Consider the following 21,664-nt stretch of genomic DNA (forward strand, 5'->3'; position numbering starts at 1 on the left):
CACTTCAAACCAGAACGGCATCTTGCCAATGTGTGGTTAAGTTCAGTGATTCACATTAAGGTAGGAAAAAGCAATGCCATCAAGACACCTGCGCCAGGGAGCCAATATGTTGCGTCTTTTACATTTAATTTGCGCTCTCATTCTGTGCGTAATAAGCGCCTGGCTAACTGATCAATCAGTCTGAGGCTGAGGCTCATGAAGCTCAGGAGGGCAGTTGGTGTCAGTTTTTAGAAGGAAAGTGCACCGTAGGGGCCAGTTTGCGCAGTGCGATTTCAGCTGAGAATAGCTGAATTATTGATTTAGCTTTCTCATGAAATTATAATAAAGCTACAGGAATTATTAAACGAAGTCCAAAGGAATTGAAAAAGAGAATGGATGGCATCATAAGACCCAGACATGTGCAGAGCGAAATATCAGAAGCTGTTCAGTTCGGATGGAGGTGAAAAGGTGTTTGTTTATTTCAAATAAACAGCTCCCTGGGTATTTTGTCCTGCGTTCTTTCCCTGTGCTTGAGTATCTGAGATTCCTGTGAACTAAATGAAGATTAATTCCAGCCTTACCCTTCGGGTCTGAAAAACTCCAAACACTTCAAACAGTAAGAAATGAAGTGGGCATGGCTCTACTTGACCCACACCTTTGTAGTCCTTAGTAAGTAATAATAATAATAATGGATTGGAGTTATATAGCGCTTTATTCCCGAAGGACTCAAAGCGCGTTACAGGGTTCCAGGTTCCATTCATTCACACACAGTCATACCGGTTGTGGTAAACTACAGTAGTAGCCACAGCTGCCCTGGGGCAGACTGACGGAAGCGTGGCTGCCATTCCGCCTAAGTGCCTCCCCATAGAAGCTGCAGTCGGTAACACTTTACAATAAGGTACACAAAAAAAGAGTAGTTACCCTTTTAAAAAGGTTAGTTACCCTTTTGAAAAGAGTAGTTACCCTTTTCAAAAAGAGTAGTTACCCTTTTCAAAAAGAGTAGTTACCCTTTTTGAAAAGAGTAGTTACCCTTTTAAAAAGGTTAGTTACCCTTTTGAAAAGGTTAGTTAACCTTTTGAAAAGAGTAGTTACCCTTTTCAAAAAGAGTAGTTACCCTTTTCGAAAAGAGTAGTTACCCTTTTTGAAAAGAGTAGTTACCCTTTTCAAAAAGAGTAGTTACACTTTTGAAAAGAGTAGTTACCCTTTTCAAAAAGAGTAGTTACCCTTTTCGAAAAGAGTAGTTACCCTTTTCGAAAAGAGTAGTTACCCTTTTCGAAAAGAGTAGTTACCCTTTTCGAAAAGAGTAGTTACCCTTTTCGAAAAGAGTAGTTACCCTTTTCGAAAAGAGTAGTTACCCTTTTCGAAAAGAGTAGTTACTCTTTTGAAAAGAGTAGTTACCCTTTTCAAAAAGAGTAGTTACACTTTTGAAAAGAGTAGTTACCCTTTTCAAAAAGAGTAGTTACCCTTTTGAAAAGGTACGTTTTTGAATTTTCTCCATCCACTTAGAATGGGGCTGTGGAGTCATTTTTGGAAAATAACATTTCAGATCCACATACATATTTTCATATATTTTCATATTTTCGGGGTCCTGGGGCCCATTCCAGAGGAGGTAATTTCAAACTCCTGAAAAAGTTGAACATTTTGAAAGTTATTAGAGGAAAAGCATTCTCAAACTCTCGACTTAGGCAAATTTCACTTAGTTCAAAAGGGTAACTAACCTTTTCAAAAGGGTAACTACTCTTTTCAAAAAGGGTAACTACTCTTTTTGAAAAGGGTAACTACTCTTTTCAAAAGGGTAACTAACCTTTTCAAAAGGGTAACTACTCTTTTCAAAAGGGTAACTACTCTTTTCAAAAAGGGTAACTACTCTTTTTGAAAAGGGTAACTACTCTTTTCAAAAGGGTAACTACTCTTTTCAAAAGTGTAACTAACCTTTTCAAAAGGGTAACTACTCTTTTCGAAAAGGGTAACTACTCTTTTTGAAAAGGGTAACTACTCTTTTTGAAAAGGGTAACTACTCTTTTCAAAAGGGTAACTACTCTTTTCAAAAGTGTAACTACTCTTTTTGAAAAGGGTAACTACTCTTTTCAAAAAGGGTAACTACTCTTTTCAAAAAGGGTAACTACTCTTTTCGAAAAGGGTAACTACTCTTTTTGAAAAGGGTAACTACTCTTTTCAAAAGGGTAACTACTCTTTTCAAAAGTGTAACTACTCTTTTTGAAAAGGGTAACTACTCTTTTCAAAAAGGGTAACTACTCTTTTCAAAAAGGGTAACTACTCTTTTTGAAAAGGGTAACTACTCTTTTTGAAAAGGGTAACTACTCTTTTCAAAAGGGTAACTAACCTTTTTAAAAGGGTAACTACTCTTTTTTTGTGTACCTTATTGTAAAGTGTTACCCTGCAGTCTATTCAGGCCGCCCACAGTGTTTTGTCCAGTGGGTGGATGTTTTACAGAGAGAAAGTGTTTGTCCAAGCCTCAATAAACTTTTGAAAAGGACGCCTTGAGGGGCCATATATTGCCACACTTATTTTTAAAGCTATAGTGCGTTACTTTTTCATAAATGAATGTCGGATACATTCAAGCTATTGCCAAACTAGTTGACAAAACGGTGGTTAAGCCTTTCAGCTCCACAAAACACTCTGTATTTCTCAATATGGCAGCATTTACAAACTGGTGTCACCCCTGACACTGCCACAATGGATGAAAATCCCAAGTGCCCACGGAATGTTTCAGTTGTTGATGGGCAACAGAAGTTGCGCACTAACACTGACAGTTAGAACTCGCACAATAAATGCAATTTGGCTTGTGTACGCCTTTTCACTTCTTCAGGCACTCTCAATTAATTATCTGGTGCAAATGGAGATGGCCATGGCCTGGGTATTGCCACCGATTGCAGCTTAATTAGGCACACAACGGGGTTAAATGCTGCGTTTGAGGATTCAAACAGCAGCAGCCTGGTAGACCCGACCGTACTCTGTTCGTGGTGCTGATTAAGTTAAAGGCGCTGACCTTGGTGCTGAATTTTGAGATTTATGGCTTGATCTGCACCATTAACGTTTCAAATTTCAATTAATGGGCCGTGAATGGTAACAAAGACTAGCTTCGTATTTCTAAAACCTGTCCAGTTCATTCAACCGCAGGTTCTTGCGGATCGTGTATGGGGACCATCCACATGTAAAAGCTTATCTTCTTGTAGTTTGTCCATCTTCCTCAAGATTCATCAAGCAAAATAAGAAAAACCTATTTTTTATTATCATAACTAGTTTATATAAATGAGCTTTTAAGATTAATATTGTATGTGATGTGTGTCAGTTCGGTGAACTCCATTATCCATTGTGATTTTTCTTAGGAATATCACAATATAAATATAGGCTAAAGAATCAGTCCGACCACAAACTAGACAAAAGTAAATGTTTGTGCTACATTTAAGTAGATTTTGGCATCTGGCCTGTGATGTTGACGCCGATACGTGGCGAGCAATAAAAAGCATTGAAGTGGAATATCGATCGTTTTTGACAGAAATGTGATCATGGGAAGCCTGTGTCGCTGGCCTCACAGCCCGCACGTCACTCTCCTGACATCAGCACACGGCTTAAATACCCGCAGCACCGAGCAGTGTCAACACGACCAGGCACACCCCTCATATGGGCGCATCGGGAGCGAAAACTGAACGGCAGAATCACTTCAACAATGTACCATATGCTCTGTCGGAAAAAAGGACATTTCAGGATGTAAGTTTGCAGTTTATAATGATTTATTTTGACCAGCGCTCTATACTTCCAGAGAAAGGTTTCTAAACATCACAAAAAAGTTATTGCTTCTTCAACACTTGCTGGTTTAATAATGATCAACGACACTCTGGCGTTTGCAGAACTGGACACAAATGTTTCTGAGCCGCTGCCGCCTCTGTTTCTCAGCCAGAACCTCAGTGCGTTCCCTGCGCTCCGGCTGGAGTACAAGTCCCTGGTCATTTCGGCCACCATGTTTGCCGTGGGAGTCGTGGGGAACCTCATCGCCATCGTCGTGCTGTGTATCTCCAAAAAGGAGCAGAAGGAAACCACGTTCTACACTCTGGTCTGCGGGATGGCCATCACGGATCTGTTGGGCACGTGCTTTACCAGCCCGGTGGTTATAGCTACATACATAGCCAACCGCTGGCCAGGAGGAACGCTGCTCTGCCACTTCTTCTCCTTCTCCATGCTCTTCTTCGGCTCAGCAGGGATGTCCATCCTGTGCGCCATGGCCGTTGAGCGATACCTGGCCATAAACCACGCGTATTTCTACTCCCAGAACATAGACCGAACTACGGCGCGCTTTGCGCTCCTCGTCGTCTACCTTGCCAATATTGTACTGTGCATTATGCCCAGCTTCGGCTTCGGGCAGCACGTCAGGCACTTCCCCGGGACTTGGTGCTTCCTGGACTGGAGGGCGATGGATCCACTCGGAGCCTGCTACTCCTTACTGTACGGAGGCGTAATGCTGCTGCTGATCGCCGTCACGGTGCTGTGTAACTTGGCGGTGTGTAAATCGCTGGTGGGGATGAACCAGAGGACGGGAATAGTCAGGACTGAGATGTGTGAACAGGGAGGGTCACGTCGCCGCTTCCCCCGGCTGCCGTCGGTCACCTCGGCGGCGGAGATACAGATGTTCTGGCTCCTGGTCTTCATGACCATCGTCTTCCTGGTCTGTTCCATCCCTTTGGTGGTAATGACAACTTGCTATTTCTTACTCTTTATTCTTTCATTTGAATTGCGCACGATGGGTGACAAACCCCAAAAGGTTTTTGTGTCGATGTTATGTGTTGCTATTAAAGTATTATTATTATAATATTTTTTTGTGACAGGTTCGAATCTTCGTGAACCAGATATACGACCCTGCATATGTTTCTGCTGGGGGGAGGCCTGATTACCGGAGCGACATGATGGCCATTCGCTTCGCCTCATTCAACCCAATATTAGACCCCTGGGTGTACATTCTGTGCCGGAAGAACCTGCTGCTGAAGGGCTGCGAGAAGCTGAAGAGGGCAGTGGTCGGGGTCAAGGACAGTGGTCGTGACAACATTGGCTGGGTTGGGGGTCAACACTCTCCTCCGTCTTTAAACAGCAACGACACCAGTTACGCATCATTACGCACGGCCAGCTTCAGGCACGACGTGGACCACCGGGTGACCATCAAGAATCACTCCTTTACAGACTTTGCGATGGGCCACGCTTGGGAGTATGACACGGCAAGGGTCAACTTTCATCCGTTCAGCGTCGAGTCGACCGCGATCCTCGGGTGTGAAGAAGAGGAAGGGACCGCTGAGCCCAAACAGGTGGCGGCGGGGGCCAAGCCGTCTCCAGGACGCAGCGCAACGCCTCTCATCTCTGCGCACATTAGAGGAGTGGACATTGTCACCTGTACGTTCAGCACACCGAGTTCATGCCAGTCAGCCAAATGCATTTGATGGACATTTGTTATCTGCCAACTTTTAGAACGTTTAGAAATGTTTCTAAGTCTGGCAGCTATGGTAGATACCTTATCAATTCTGATGGCTATGAAGCACCAGAGAGCCATATCAGCTTTGATGAAAAAGCACTTAGCATACAACTGTTACTGAAGTCCTCCCAACACTAGCACCGGCTCACACATACAGTATCTACTATGTGATTAAACCTGTGCAGAAAGGTCTATTGGTTTAATTTATAGGTTGACTGTTTATTTTGAGGAACGACACAAGTACAACAGTGCAGTATGAAACGTTCAGTTTTACATTTCCAAAGTCTTTATATCAATCAGAACATGTCTCCATTCCGGCAAGGTCCAGAAAAACACATGACAGCAACCTACTGGAGATTGAAGCTGTGTGTAGACCTGTATATCTTTATTATTTTTATTATTTTTGTTCTCTTCCCCAATGACTTTTTACCCTAGCACCTATTGATCTTGTTTGTTTATTGTGTGTATATATGAGTATGTGTATCTATCTAATTGCATATGTGTTGATTGGTATGTATTTATTTGATTTGCACTTGCTCCTATGTATTGTATGTAAAGCACTTTGTAAACCACTGTTTTTAAAGGTGCTATATAAATACAGATATTATTATTATATTATTATATGCAGTGAACCTCGGGGATATTGAAGAGCCAGGGAGGGTATGACTGAATATTTTCCATTCCAGCTTCCTTCAGAAAATGTAATATGAAGAAATAGCTATTGCAGAGTAATCCGATTTGCTCTATGATGAGACTTCTGCTGAGATATGCAAAGCATTAAATGAATTCTGATGGGGACAATTTCCAAACATGGAAATTTAAACAGGATATAATCATACCCCATGGGTACAGATACAATGTGTGACATTCAAAGAGTTGGATACACTGTAAGAATCCATATGTGCCATTTTTTATATGTGTTTATACATTATGTGATGTTGTTACACTTTACTTTATATGTATTTTTTTTAAACTTGCTGCTAATTTACTCTGTGCCATTTAACAGTGTTGCATGCTTCAGACAAAACTGAATGTAGACCATTTGAACCTTGTAAATCTGTTTTATATTGTACATTTAAAGTTTTTGATAACTTCAGTTGTAAAAAGCCAATTTAAACATATCACCTTTAGAAAAAAATATACTTTTGCCATACGTTGTATGACCTGTTGTGTTTTCTGGATGTTTCGGTGGGTCTGTGCAGAGAAATAAAATGACACCAAAGCACACTGCGGATTTTTACCCATTCTCACGTAAAAACAAACAAACAATGATTGATTTTTAGAGCAAAAATCCTCAGCCGAACAGACAGGTGGCAGGAGAGCGACACAAACTGCGGACAACAGGTTCACATCATAGTGGTGTTCATTTCAGACCAGCAGGTGGCTCTACAGCATAAACAGTCCAGGTTGAATTTAACTGAGAAAAGGTAGCGATGATGATCCTGTTCAAAGTGAAAACCATAATTGATGTCCCATGGAGAAAATGCTGTGTAATCAGTGAACAGTGATCACAAGATATATATTAAAAACAACTGTATTCCCTTCGAGGATAATGCCATACAAAAATAAAGGACATTTTATAATAATAACAATAATAATAATAATAATTATAATAATAATAATGTGACAAACTGGCAGTGTGTAAGAGAATGCAAATACATAACCACTGTAAGTTGAGACATGTTGAGGTCCTGTAGTATACATGTATTGCTTGTTTGCTGTACACACGCTCTGGACATTGAGACTGACTTATGCTGAGGAAATATCCTAACTCACAATTAACCCTAATATTAAAGTTGATCAGTCAGACTCAAGTAAAAGAGGTGCACTTTGGAAAAAACAATAGTTATAGAGTTTACCACATCATTTCAATGTAGGTCAATTTGCTTCTGATATGTATTGTAAAGATTTTTTATTTAGAAAGTCGGTCTGGGCTAAGAATGTCAGAGAGACTCTTTTGGATGGTATTTTTGGTTTAAAAAAATCATTCTACTAATTTCAGAAATGTTCATCGCTCCCAATTTTAATTCCATTCCAGAGTCAGCTGTCAAGCCCAGCCAGGTGGAAACGTGTGAAAATCAACACCTTCAAAATAAAACTACAACATGAAATCAGATTTTTGGCAATAAATAGATATTTATCTACAATATAGAGTTACTAAAACAGCTCTCATATCAAGCTATAATAAATAAATAATTTATCAGAAATAAATATATTTTACTTGTATACAGTAATACATGAAGATGCATGGCATCCATTTGGCTGAGTTCACCTGAACATAGAAACGTTACAATGTAATGCCTGTTTTTATATGAAAAAAAAGATATTGCTGTCAGGGGAAGCTGGCTTCACTGTGAGTAATGGTTAACATTAGTCTTTCCTTTAGTGTGAATCAGAATACAAACACACATTGTCAGTCTTTTAACTGCGTCTCTTTTTCTTCCTATCGCTACAGCTTCAGCCGTCAGGTCTCGTCCATATAAAATCAAAACAGTCAAGTTCACATGTAGAGTCTCTTTTGATGTGTACTCACTGGAGCATCCTGTATGAGTTGCCAGTCATTGAGTGGAAAACAATTCACTCTTTGAAGACGCAACAATAAAACAAGACTGTGAATCTCTGATGACTTTCCCCTCAGTCTCTGATACTGGCCTTTGGCCTCGGGCCTCCAAGCTGCACCCAGACCTATTCCCCCTCAACAGGATATAGTACACTGGAAGCCAACAAGGGGCCTCCATCACTTCCTCAGCTCAGCTGTGTGTGTTTGTGTGTGTGGGTTAGGGTTACAGGGCCCCCTTCTGGCTCTGCCCTGTACCCAGGCCTTCCTCACACGGAGCCTCTTGACTCCTCTTTTGCTCAGAATGGGTGACTCCCCTTTTCTCGTCACCTTCTTCAGCCCATACACATGCAGCTGGCGGCTGATAGCAACTCGATGGTCTTCCACTGGGTCTGGGCGTCCATGAAGGAAACGGGTTCGTACCGGTCGGGCCTGCAGCAGGGGTGGTTGCTGACCTTGCGTGCTGTGCGTCGGGGCAGAGAGCCGTTCTGCAGCAGTGTCCTCAGTGCCAGGTCGTAGTTGGTTCTGGAGGACTGGCAGGAGCCCACACAGAACTTGAAGAGGACAATCTCGTCAGAGTCAAAGCCCAGGCCCAGGTCCCGGACCCTCATCTCTCTCTTCTCCACGCGGCAGTCCCTGCTGCTCTGCTTGGGCTGCCGGCTTTTACCTTTAGCCTTCCTGTCTCCGTTTCCTCCCGTCTCTTCCTCTTCCTCCTTTTCTTTCCTCTTCCTCTTCTTTTCTTTTTTTTTCTTTGCCGGTCCCTTGGGTTGAGGTTCTGAGGGGTCAGAGGAGCGAGGAGAGCGCCCCGCCCAGCGTCTACTGGGATGGTCGTCCATCTCATCTATTACAAAGGGGTCTGAAATTAAGAGGAAAGTTAGGAGCGGTAGACAGAGAGAGTTACGCTAAAATGTATTATATTAATATATCGGTACAATACATGTCATTTAGAAGACGCTTCGACAAAAGAGTCTTAAAATTGGAGGTAAGATAATAGCATTAAAGGTAGAGTCAGGAATTTTGGAGAATGCTTGATGTCAATTTTTGGGGGGCAGAATCAGTGAATGAAATGAATGAAATAAAATGAGGAGTTGTTCCCTGATTTTGACAAAAAGTTATTTTGTCAAAAAGCATTCTCCAGAATCACTGACTCCAACTTTAAGGGTCTTACCCAAGGACCCTCACTTAAAAGGCCCCTCCCTGACAGGGGAATTGAACCCTGGTTTTCAATACCAAGTTCAGCTGTGTTATCTACTGAGTTATACTGTATATAAATAAATAGTAAAAAATATTATTATATCATAACAGGAAATTATGAGCAATAACATGCAAACTGTGTAAATAATATACTTTCATGTGGGAGACACAAAGCAGATCTCCAGGCTTTTCTCTGTCTTTCTACTCTAATACTGTCTGGTGAAGCAGATGTGCTGTAAATGATAGACTTTTATGAGGGCTTCTGTAGGGGAGAACGGGGTAATTTGTCACATGGGTTGGATGTCACATTCGTTATATCTCGCCACCAGAGCGCGCTAGCTCTGAAATGTTGATATAAAAAAGGTCCAGAATTGGGATCAGAGGTCACATACATAGACTTCCTTGGAGTTCGACTGCTGCATTTCAGGTGAGAGGATGTTTTGTGTTTTTCATGTCAAATTCCAAATATTTTGCTTCTCAGTATTTTTCTTCTAGGCTTTTACACAATGGGTTTATAACAAAACACTTGTTACCCTCAGAAAGTGTGAAGGGTAAACTATAGTTTAGATTGTGGTTAGCAAGCTAATTAGTTGTCAGATGGTTGTTGGCCTTGATGCTAGCAAGAAATTCAAGTTGGGGTTGGTCGTCAAATTTTTTGGGGGGTTGGTTGTCACATGTTATCTCAAGGCTGCAGCCAGAAAAGGAACCCAATAACGAAAGAAATTGTCAAGCTGTATCCTCACTGACACCCCAGAGAAGGAAATAATAGAGCAGGAAAAGGCAGCTAGCAAGCAAAAGAAAAAAGGGCAACAAAATCAAAACAACCCAGTGCATCCCAAACTAGACCAGCTGCCAAGGCTACAGAACGTTATGTAGGCCTATTTGTCAACTTGACAATGCAATTAAACATTCAAATTTGGTCCTGCCTCCTTGCCTTCTTTTTAAGATTTTTCCCATTAAGATAACATTGTGACAAACAACCCCATAGTGTGTGACAACCGACCCCTTGATGGGGTTGGTTGTCACAATGTGTCAGAGTGTCTTTGATGGTAAATTACTTCTTCATTACAATAAGTTGGAAAAAAAGAGAGACACACATTTCTAGCCAACACCTTAAGCTTCAATTTAATGTAGGAATGGCTATTGACAGATGTTTTGGTGATGAGCAATTCTCACTAGAGTAAAAAGTGTGCCTACTTACCCCGTTCTCCCCTACCATATGGAGCATGCCAAGTAGAGTAAGGGTCACTTTGGTCCTCCTGCTCCTCGTCCTCCACCACCTCTGGCAGCATCACAGGAAGCTCTCTCTGCTCCGGTCCTCCCAGCAGGCCTACAGCTGATCCCAGACCAGCAGCTTTCATATGCGCTCCCTCCACTAGAGGCAGCAGAGACAGGAGCACCCACAGCAGCACCTACAAAGAGACACAAGGCACACCAGAGCTGATTAAAAAGGAAATCTGAGGGATTTGTTCTATGGACTTTCTTGGATTAAAGCGGCATCTTCATTTTTATTGAATTAAGATGACATTATCACTCTTTAAAAGTGACATAGTTAAACCATCAGCGAACAGTTCACTATGCATCTAGCATATTTTTTTTTTCAACAATTACCATTTATCACAGTCATATCTCTGTTCACCTGGAAAATTCACTTTAGGAGCTATGTAGCACTGCAGGGAAGTACAGCTCTTTTCCTAGTACACATTCTCATTTGATCCATTATTAATATAGAAATATTGTAGAGTACAGCTTTAGGTGATGCATTGTATTAAAAAAAATGACTGATTGGTGTACCGTTCTTACATTTAATTGAAGTTTATTTCTTTTTTAAAAGGTCATTCCTTCAATGAAGCTAGAGGGTCATATTTAGCAATACTCTATTATCAAGAACAATCTCTATAGAAAATATATTTCATCACCAACTCCTTTAAATTTGGCAACTTATAAATCATACAAAAACAAATACAATCATCTCCTTAGAGCTGTCAAGAAAAGGTACTATAGTGATCAGTTTGCTAAATCGGAAAGTAATATTAAAGATACATGGAAGATTATTAAACAACTCCTTCAAAAGAAAAAGGCCTCCTTAAATTATCCTTCATCTTTTAAAGATGGAAATTCTTCTTTAACTGATCCATTTGACATAGCTTGCAAGTTCAATGATTTCTTCTCAAGCATTGGTACATCTCTTTCCAAAACAATAGTTGATAAAAAGGCTGATCCATTAGATTATATTAAGGGCTCTTTTCCAGAGTTTAATCATTTTAATCTTCCTGATGTTAAGGAGGTAACTGATATTAGTTTAGTTTAGTTTATTTATTTAGCACACATTAACAATTAATGGTGCAAGGAGGGAACGAAGCCCAATGGGCTTGTACAGAGTTCCACCCCTATGTACAGAGTTCCACCCCTATGTACAGAGTTCCACCCCTATGTACAGAGTTCCACCCCTATATTATATCCAAACTCAAAGATTCAGCTCCTGGTCATGATTGTATTCGTTCATCCTTAATAAAGGAAGTCAGTTCATCTATTGTTAATCCATTAACATTCGTTTTTGCACAATGAAAACTGGCATTATACCTTCTGACTTGAAAATCGCTAATGTTATACATTTATTCAAAGCAGGGGATCCAGGATCCCTTACAAATTACCGTCCAATTTCAGTCTTGCCATATTTTTCGAAAATTTTGGAGAAACTGGTATGTAAAAATTAGAGGTGGGCATAGATTAATTTTTTTAATCTAGATTAATCTAGATTAATTTTGGAATTAATCTAGATTAATCTAGATTAAAATGGCTCATTTGAATTCATTCATAATATGTGTGTGCTCCCTAAATAATGACTCAAAGTAAGTCTTTGAGAACGTGTTTCTCAAACCAGGTGGCTTTCATTTCGTCATCAGAACGAGTGTCTAATTATTGCGAACAAATAATATTCTAACAATTTAATCAGATATAAGGCTAAAAATCACAACATTGCACTGTTTTTTGTGCTTAAAAAAACGAAAAAACTAATTTGTTGGGTAGGCTATAGGCTATAACAGAAAATAAAGCCATTACTTTTGTGCTTCAAGTGAAACATTAAATATAATTTTTACATAAATAATAAAGTCCTTATAAACTTTTCAAGAAGCTGGACTAGAGTGAATATTGGACAGGCTTTATAGGTCCATGGCTTTTACCTGTGGGACAGCGCTTCACCTAACAGCTGGCTGCAACACCAACCTACAGTCTATTGTGCGACGGAGAGCTAGTTATCATTAGCATCAGCGTTAGCCGACATTACGGCAACAGCTGAATAATGTAACACATTACACAAGTTACACTACATGAAAACAACGGGCTGTAGACGCTAGAGTTATAATTTCGTGTAGGAAACATTGTTGAGACTGGAATTTCGTACCACAGCGGCCGTTCCATAATACAGCACTCCCTTTAGCAATGGCTGAATATAAGACCTCCCTCTGCTGTGTATCTGCGGGAGCGAGTGGCATTAATAACTTAAAAACAGTAAACGTTTAACATGATTACGGGCGTTTAGATGCTTTAATCATATGCCGAATTTATAAACAGACCATATTATTAACAATAAATTAAGTTATGTACATGTCAGAGTTACGTACATGGATACATTCATAAGTAAACATTGAATAGACAGATTTGTGAAGGGGGTTTGGCGCTGAGTGTTACATTAGCGATCCTGCATCCAGGTGGTGTGTGTCGTGGGCAAGTGATGGAGAGAGAGAGCGGCGGGTGTGTGAGAGAAGCTTCGCTCCTGCAATAAAGGCTCCTCAAGTGTCAACAACGGCCCCCGGCTATTATTACCCGACCAGAGAACACACGGAAGGGGGTTCACCCTGACGGCGAATAGCCATCGGCCCTGGAGGGAACCATCTCCCCTGAGCCGAACAGGAGGTGGAATAAGAGATTAACGGCGATATTTTTTTTATCGCCGATAAGAGTTTTGCGTTAACGCAGCACGTTAACGCCGATAACGGCCCACCACTAGTAAAAATCCTTGAGCACTTTAATAAATACGATGTTCTCTATAACCATCAATACGGATTCCGAAAGAATCATGCAACTTATATGGCCCATTTAGAGTTAATTAATAGGATACATACAGCTTTAGATAGGAATGAGTTTGCAATAGGTATATTTCTAGATCTTTCGAAGGCTTTTGATACGGTTAATCACGATATTTTGCTTTCAAAATTATTTAAATATGGTCTTTCTGGCACTGTCCATAAGTGGCTTTATAACTATGTTAAAAACAGAAAACAGTATGTTCATATTAACGGTCATGATTCCACAAGAAACTGTATACAACATGGGGTACCTCAAGGATCCATATTAGGACCTTTATTATTTCTCATTTATATAAATGATATTGCGCAGGTTTCGGAATCCATATTCCCATTGCTTTTTGCAGACACCAGCCTTGTTCTCTCTCATAGAGACCTAAAAAGTCTAATAGAAGAGCTAAATCATAATCTTATCCAGTTCTCAAGCTGGTTCAAAACAAACAAGTTATCTTTAAATGTCAAAAAGTCTAATTTCATGTTATTTGCTGGTAAAAAGATTCATGACAATGACCAAATTAAACTTTATATAAATGATGAAGAAGTAATTAAGGTCTCATCAACATGTTTTTTAGGTGTTATTATTGATGATAAACTCTCCTGGAGAGAACAAGTTGGTCTTGTCTGCAATAAGGTAACTAAATCACTTGGGATCCTAGAAAAATAAGAGTTTTTGTTCACAAGTCATGTTTATTAACATTATACTACAGTCTGATCTATTCATATTTAACATACTGTAATATTGTTTGGGCGAGTACATTTTCATCGTACCTAAATAAAATTGTGATACTGCAGAAAAGGTTTGCTAGATTAGCAACCTTCTCAAAACCTCTGGTACCAAGTGCACCACTTTTCTATAAATTAAAGTTATTATCTATTTATGATATAAATATCCTCCAAATTTGCACTTTTGTTTTTAAGGTGAGATATAAATTGACAGATTTGCCTAGTACTTTTGGTTGTTATTTTTTTTCAAACTCAGAATTTCATAGTCATTGTACTAGACAGGCTGGCGATCTCCATCTGCCTCTATATAAATCTTCCCGCAGTCAATCTTGCATTAGATACCGTGGCGCCATGCTGTGGGATGAGAATGTACATTTGCTTGGTTCTTCTATGGCATTGACAGTTTACAGGGGGAGACTGCAGGGTTCTTTGCTGTCAAAGGCAATTGGTTTGGGGCGGGAATTGGATTTGTATGTTTGACATGATTGTGTTCTTTATTGCTGTCTTGGGTTTTGTTCTGATTCTTTTTTGTGCATGTGTTTGTTGTGTGTGTGTGTGTGTGTGTGTGTGTGTGTGTGTGTGTGTGTGTGTGTGTGTGTGTGTGTGTTTGTGTGTGTGCGCGCGCTTGTGTGCTGCTAATCTGCTAATCTGCTAATATTATTATGTAAATGTATTTTGGGTGTGGCTCTATATAAACCTGTACAGGTTTCTGCCACACCCACACATGTATTTAATTTTTTTTTTATTACATGTTTATTTTAGGGCTGTCAAATGAACGCGTTAATTTCGATTAATTAATCACAGAAAAATGAACGCGATTAAAAAAATTAACGCAGATTAATCGCACTTCTATATTGCCCTTTGACCCGGTGCAAAAGAGGTGAGATGATAGCGGAGCTGCACCTGTATCTTGCGGACTCGGCCCGCACGGGATTAAAGAGTAAAGAAAGAAGCAGGGGAAAGGGGCCGAGGGCTCTATGTTATGGGCTGCTCCGGACAAATAAGCATGAAGGTAGGAATACGTCTTATGTTATTCTCACAGTGTCTGTGCATTATTGATTTAGTGGGTGCCTAATTAACAATGTAGGTTCAAAACAGTATGCCTATCTCTCAATCTTCCTTGTGTCTCACTTTTGTTTGCTTGTTGCGATCGTCTCAACGGACACCCGCCCCCTCTCACTCTTCCTAGCATATGCCTGTCTTTTTTCCTCCTTTGTGTGTGTGTGTGTGTGTGTGTGTGTGTGTGTGTGCGTCATTTAGCCTGCTTGTTTTTTTGTGTTTTTTTTTTCGGCGCTAGTAGTACCTAAATATATTTAATGTAGAAGCATAGATAGTGTAGAAGCCTGGCTGAGGGGAGGAGACAGAAGTTACGAGAGACGGGGAGAGAGAGAGAGCGAGAGAGAGAGAGAGCGACGAACGGTAGCCTATAGGCCTACAGTTGTTTATAAACAGGCATAAAAGTGTCATATAAGTGTGCGATTAATTTAGTCCTCAATCACAGAGCCTGTAATTAATTAGATTAATTTTTTAATCGCTTGACAGCCCTAGTTTTTTTTAAAGATGTTGTATGTGGGATAAAAAAAAACAAAAAAAAACAATAAGTTGCTAATAAGAATAACAATAATAAAAAAAAAAAACAGTAAGTTGCATTTTTTCTTTTATAGCCTCTGAGGTACGCACCTACAGACTCTAGCGTCACACTATAAGGGTAAAGACATGAGTGTAACATCTCTTGACTCAGAAAGAAAGCAAATAAGTTTGTGGCTGTTTCTAGCGTACAGTTCTGCATTGAGATTTGAGATTTGACCTCTCTTCATGTTCTTATGAATTGAAGATGGTCACCAGCAGGGGACCGGCAGCTTGATACTTACTAACAAAGCTAAGCTTAGAAAGTGCTTTACAGATATAAAAAAGGTTAAGCAAATGAGATAACACTTTCTAGTGCACATTAAACCCACAGCCTTTCAAAAGAGCAGCAGCAGCAGTGTTTTCTCTTGAGCCTATTTCATCGTGAGTGATCTCACTTAGTCCTAAATGTGCTATATAAATAAAGTTGACTTGACTTACTCTTCCGTAATGCTAAAGTCAAATAACTCTGCTTTCTTTTCCCCCGTGGATCAAGATTTGTCCACTGGCTTATAATTTAGCAATGAAATCCTGGACGCTGACATGGTTTTATGGAAAGCTCAGTCCTGAGCCTTGTGTGGATGGATTTCATTAACAAGTTATACACATAACTCATCCTGCTGTTTACAGTGGCCTTTACAGTGGAAGTGAAAAATGATAAGGCTAGGTTATTTGCAGAGATAGGAATTGCATATACAGTGTCGTGCGAAAGTTTGTGAACCCCTTGAGCCTTTTGGAATTTTATTTATTTTAACCATAATTAATAAAAAAATTTCAATACCAGTATTTTTTATACGAAATAACAGATGTTTGTTTATCAATTCAACATTTTTCTTTTCCAGAAATCAATTGTTAAAATAGATAAAACAAATTATTTGACAAATGTTGTATGTGCAAAAGTTTGTGAACCCTAAGCTGCATTGCTTAAATCGAGCAAGGTAAACACAATCAGGTGGGCCAAACTGATTGATGAAATAGACCAATGTAGTGAGAGATCTTTAGGGAAGAAATTGGGCGCCACTAGATAAAACAAAGATAAAACCAGGTCAGTTTAGGCTCACCAAACTGAACCCATACAGGTCAGACATGCTCAAAGGGGAAACAATCTCAGAGGATCTCAGGAATAGAGTTTTGATGTTGCACATTTGTCTGGGGACAGCTATACATTTGTATAAAAAAGTTTGAGCTCCATCGGCCCACCGTGAGGCAAATCATCTACAAATGGAGAGCTTTAAGAGTGACTTAACATCTGCCTAGAAGTGGACTTCCTTCAAAAATATCTTCAAGCACCACAAGAAAAGGGATTTTTCAGGTAAAAGCCAACCCACACATTACATCTGGAGATTTGCAGACCATTTGCCATCACCATTCTTCACTTGGGAGAAGGTTCTGTTGGTGGTAGGCAGAGTTGCGTTTTTGCCCAAACATGGCGGTTTTGGTTATGACCAAACAGATACATTTTGGACTAATCTGTCCACAGAATAAGACTTGAGGTATCTCCAGGTGCTCTCTGGCAAAGCTGTGACAAGCAGTTTTGTTCTTTTTTGAGAGCAGAGGCTTCTTCAGCAACCCTCCCTTGAAAGCCATGTTGACTGAGTTTTCTTCTTATTGTGGAACCATGCACATCTGTCCCAGATGTTGCAAGAGAGGTCTGCAAATCACTAGATGTAATGTGTGGGTTGGCTTTTAACTAAAAAAATACTTTTCTTGTGGCGCTTGAAGATATTTTTGAAGGAAGTCCACTTCTAGGCAGATGTTCAGTCACTCTTAAAGCTCTCCATTTGTAGATGATTTGCCTCACGGTGGACCGATGGAGCTCAAACTTTTTTTGAATTAATTTATAGCTGTCCCCAGACAAATGTGCAGCATCACAACTCTATTCCTGAGATCTTCTGAGATTTTTTTCCCTTTTAGCATGTCTGACCTGTATGGGTTCAGTTTGGTGGGCCTAAACTGACCTGGTTTTATCCGTGTTTTATCTAGTGGCGCCCAATTTCTTCCCTAAAGATCTCTCATTACATTGGTCTATTTCATCAATCAATTTGGCCCACCTGATTGTGTTTACCTTGCTCGATTTAAGCAATGCAGCTTAGGGTTCACAAACTTTTGCACATACAACATTTGTCAAATAATTTGTTTTATCTATTTTAACAATTGATTTCTGGAAAAGAAAAATGTTGAATTGATAAACAAACATCTGTTATTTCATATAAAAAATACTAGTATTGAAAAAAATGAATTAATAATGGTTAACATAAATAAAATTCCAAAAGGCTCAAGGGGTTCACAAACTTTCGCACGACACTGTAAGTAAAAATACCAGGAGGGACAAAATATATAGATTAAGAGTGGAGGAATCGACTGAGGATAAAAGGGAGAAAAAGCAGGAGAAGAAGAAGAAGGAGAGGACCATTTGAGGGTATGTGTGTTTCTGACAAACCTTGGCCTTTGCTGACATCACAGAGGTAATCTCCTGTCTATCCTTCCTCCGAACCCTCCATCTGGTCCCACCTGGAGAGAAAGAGAAGGACAGGAATGTAAGAACAAGAACAACGCTTCACTCTGTCAATTCTCCTCTTCCCAGAACCCCCTCTTGAAAAGGCTAACATAAACTAAAAGGCACAACATGCGGGCAATATCATGTCTATACATTCACAATTGTCCAGATACTGTAAAAAAAAGCACTGCGGGGCCCCCGAGCAAGCCCGACATGTCACATAAATCACGTCCTCAATGCATGAGCACGGCGTGTTTGTTGCCGCTTCAGTAAAGGAGCAGTGTTTGCTGCCAGCTAGTGTGGCTAGTGTTGGCATGTCGGGTTCATACATCCATGCAAACAGCCCCAGTCTGGCAAACAAAAGGCAGCATCTGCGATACACTTGTCAAAGGCATTCTTCAGGGTTATTCCTGTGGCAGAGGTACAAGCAGGGGGAACCAGGCATAGCGAGAGCACTTCGCGGAGGTCCCAGACAAAAAACCACAGAGATGCTGGACAGGTGATAAGAAGTGTCACGGATGCAGATGTTTATATATAGTACGTGCAGTGTAGAGGATTGTGCCCTGTTACGGAGCACCATGAGGTCAACAGGTTCTTTTGTGCCCATCCACCCCTCCCCCCCACCCCCCCCCCCCCCCCCAACCAAACTGTGCTGAGGTCAGTGCCTCACGTATACTTCAATAAACTGAAGAAGTCTTTGAGTGTAAGAAGGACTTTACGTGGTACTCATTTATCTTAGCATCACTTCTACACAAACATATTGCTACAGAAAAAGTCAAGGGATCAACAAAGTCAGCAGGATACATGGGCACCATGAACATCTGTACACAATTTCATCGCAATTCATCCAATAATTGTTGAGATATTTCCGTCTGAGGCAAACTGGTGGACCGACTGACACGATGCAACCACAGAGCAAAACTGTTCACAATAACAGTCGTTCTTCTATTGTGGCTAAAAATACAAAATATGTATGATTAGATATCCACTTCATACGATTTTGTGAGGACTGTGGATTGTGGCCCTCATCTTTTAAAGTGCAAGGATTTAATCGACTAATAAGTCTTTTGAGGTACAAAGGGGCATGTGAATACTTCAGTAAGGCTGAGAAAAACCCATCCTGTAATCTCTATTTGAAGATACCTCTTCTGAAAATAAGTGGTACAAAAAATCTCTTTTCTCCTGTAAAGTGCTATGTAACTCCTGTTAGGACAAATACAGTTAGCCTGCTTGTTTACTAATCAACTCCCCACATTGAGCACTAATGTCTGACATGAACAATTAAGAAAAAAATAAACCTCACTCAAACATCTTTGAAACCACACCTGTCATCTCTAAGATGCTTTGTATACTTTGGCACTACTAAGCTCCAGCAACGGTGTACGCCCATGGTGATGTATTCCAAACGACGCTGTTCATGTATTTGTACTAGATCTGGACGATATGTAAGAGCGACCATGTTTACTTAAGAGTCAGAAACAATCCTCACTGTTCTGTCTGTGCAGTGAGATGGAAGACTGACAAAAGGTAACAGATCACGCAATCCTGCATGCTCCAGCTGCAGCTATCCAGTCGAGGGAAAACGCAAAGCTGCAGCAAGCACTGAGGGGTGGGTCAGAAAATCTTGCGAGGAATTCAGCCATAGTAGCCCACACGCCGTCGCTGCAACCTAAAACCAAAGCGCATTGACTCCTCGGCCCTCCATCTCACAGGCTGATTTAAACCCTCACAGCAGTGCAAGGCGGGCTAGAGCAGGGCTACAGATCCTTTAGGAGAGGTGCCGAGTCCCTAATGCCACAGCTGGGAGTGTTTAGCCCCCTTTTTAGAGTCCACCACCACCACGCGGGCCTGTCTGATGGTTCATTTTTGGAGCTGTTTACTGCCCGACGCCTCAAGCACTTTTTCATAGATGATGAGGTGGGTGGGGGGTGGTGAAGGGTTGAGAGAGGAAGAAGAGAGAGGAAGGAGCGGGACGCGGCTCCTTGAAAGCCTCCAGACTGACACAAGCCTACTGATGATGATGGTGTGTATGTGTGTGTGTGTGTGCGTGCGTGCATGCGTGTGTGTGTGTGTGTGTGTGTGTGTGTGTGTGTGTGTGTGTGTCTGTGTGTGTGTGTGTGTGAGTTCATGTGGCCGTTTTTCGACGTGTGTTTAGAAAAGCCGAGCATGTGTTTCTTCCTTGTTTGGCTGATTAAAGCCTTTGGTTTGTCCATCAGGCTGTATGTCTGCAGCAGGGTGAGCGGAGTCCTTGTCACCTTCCATTTGCATTGTTGGTCCTTTGCGCTCCAGTGGTTGTCCACAGTTTGTTAGGTGGGTAAAGCCCTTCCTGAAGCAAGCACAGCCCCGTAAAGCTATAGAGCCAGCTATACTCTATCCAGATTCTACAGCTCATTCTGCTGTTCTGATATGCTGCCATGCCAAATAAATGCATGTAATTCAATCTAAGTAATTGAGTTTTTACAGCACATATAATCCAATCTTAATGGAAAAAAAGGAACAACACTATCTGAACTGGTCGTCCTGAAAGCTAACCAGCCTAACCTTGCAGAGCAGCAGTCACGGTCATCTGTAGCCTCGGGCTCAAGTGTAATCCTATGATTTGAAGTAGCAAAGTGACTTTTTAATCACATATTAAAATGTATTTCATGTGTTCCAAAGATAGCCCATACATAGCCTTTTAGGCAAACTCTGTCACAATGATTAATCATCAGCCTTAAAGGCATAACATCAAGCTTTTACCACTGATACATCTGTTATACATCTGGCTAAGAGCATTTAAACCAGGGGTTCTCAAACTTTTGATAGCTGAGGGCCAATTTAGGAACCCAACATTGGACCGAGGGCCGCCGAAGGAAAAAAAATTATAAAACTGAAATAATTTCAATGGCCAGCGTCTTTGCGTCTTTACAGTTTACATGTATTGGTCAGCATCCAATACTGTGTAATTAACACATTTAAAGTAATAAATGAAGGGCTAGGTCTCATTTCAACATTGGGGAACACACATTAAAAGCGGGGGTCTGGGGGTTGTCCCCCAGAAAAATTTGAGGTTCGAACACTTCATTTTGTGCATTTTGGTTAATTTTTATGCAGTAATTTGTGTCTTCTGTATTTATTTATGGTGGAAATGTTAAGGAAAAGACAACTCGCTCCCATTGACACACATCTAATGGAATATAAATCAAGGCACTGAGGCATTCTGTATTGCATTCAAATATTTATTCTACTTTATTGTTCAAAACTTTCTACACATTGAAAACGTATCACCTTTTGGAGTGTTTTTTTGTAGGACTCACTACTCATGATGCAGCAGCAGTGTTAACTATTATGACACTATACATTGGAAATAAACAGGGTGGGCTATCAGCAGTCAACTAGGCAGATAGTTCCATGGCTATCAGCAGCTAGCTAACGTTAGTTTGTTAGCTAAACTTTAGGCAAAAGAGTTAGAAACCAGATAATGTTAGCATCCATCCTTAGACACTTGACCTAATCTAATTCACCTTGAATGTGAGAAAGTG

The 21,664-nt window shown here is 40.6% G+C and overlaps 2 protein-coding genes across 2 annotated transcripts in view; one reads left to right on the forward strand and one right to left on the reverse strand.

Moving 5' to 3' along the window:
* Positions 1–3,823: 3,823 nt before the first annotated feature.
* Positions 3,824–5,426, forward strand: ptger4c (prostaglandin E receptor 4 (subtype EP4) c; the record flags this gene model as incomplete). The annotated part of the gene is made up of 2 exons (XM_080033772.1): positions 3,824–4,684; positions 4,824–5,426. 2 exons carry the CDS (start codon positions 3,824–3,826, stop codon positions 5,424–5,426), a joined length of 1,464 nt encoding a protein of 487 aa, XP_079889898.1.
* A 2,924-nt stretch (positions 5,427–8,350) lies between these two features.
* artnb (artemin b) overlaps positions 8,351–21,664 on the reverse strand; it is a gene marked incomplete at both ends in the record, with an annotated part of 24,342 nt that continues 11,028 nt past the window's right edge. The window contains 3 exons of the mRNA XM_080034050.1: positions 8,351–8,871; positions 10,426–10,621; positions 18,087–18,157. Of these exons, the coding sequence (XP_079890176.1) occupies positions 8,351–8,871; positions 10,426–10,621; positions 18,087–18,157 (788 nt within the window). The remainder of the gene's footprint in view (positions 8,872–10,425; positions 10,622–18,086; positions 18,158–21,664) is intronic.

This window comes from Ammodytes marinus, assembly GCF_949987685.1.
Source record: "Ammodytes marinus genome assembly, chromosome: 9".
In the NCBI taxonomy this organism is placed as follows: domain Eukaryota; kingdom Metazoa; phylum Chordata; class Actinopteri; order Uranoscopiformes; family Ammodytidae; genus Ammodytes; species Ammodytes marinus.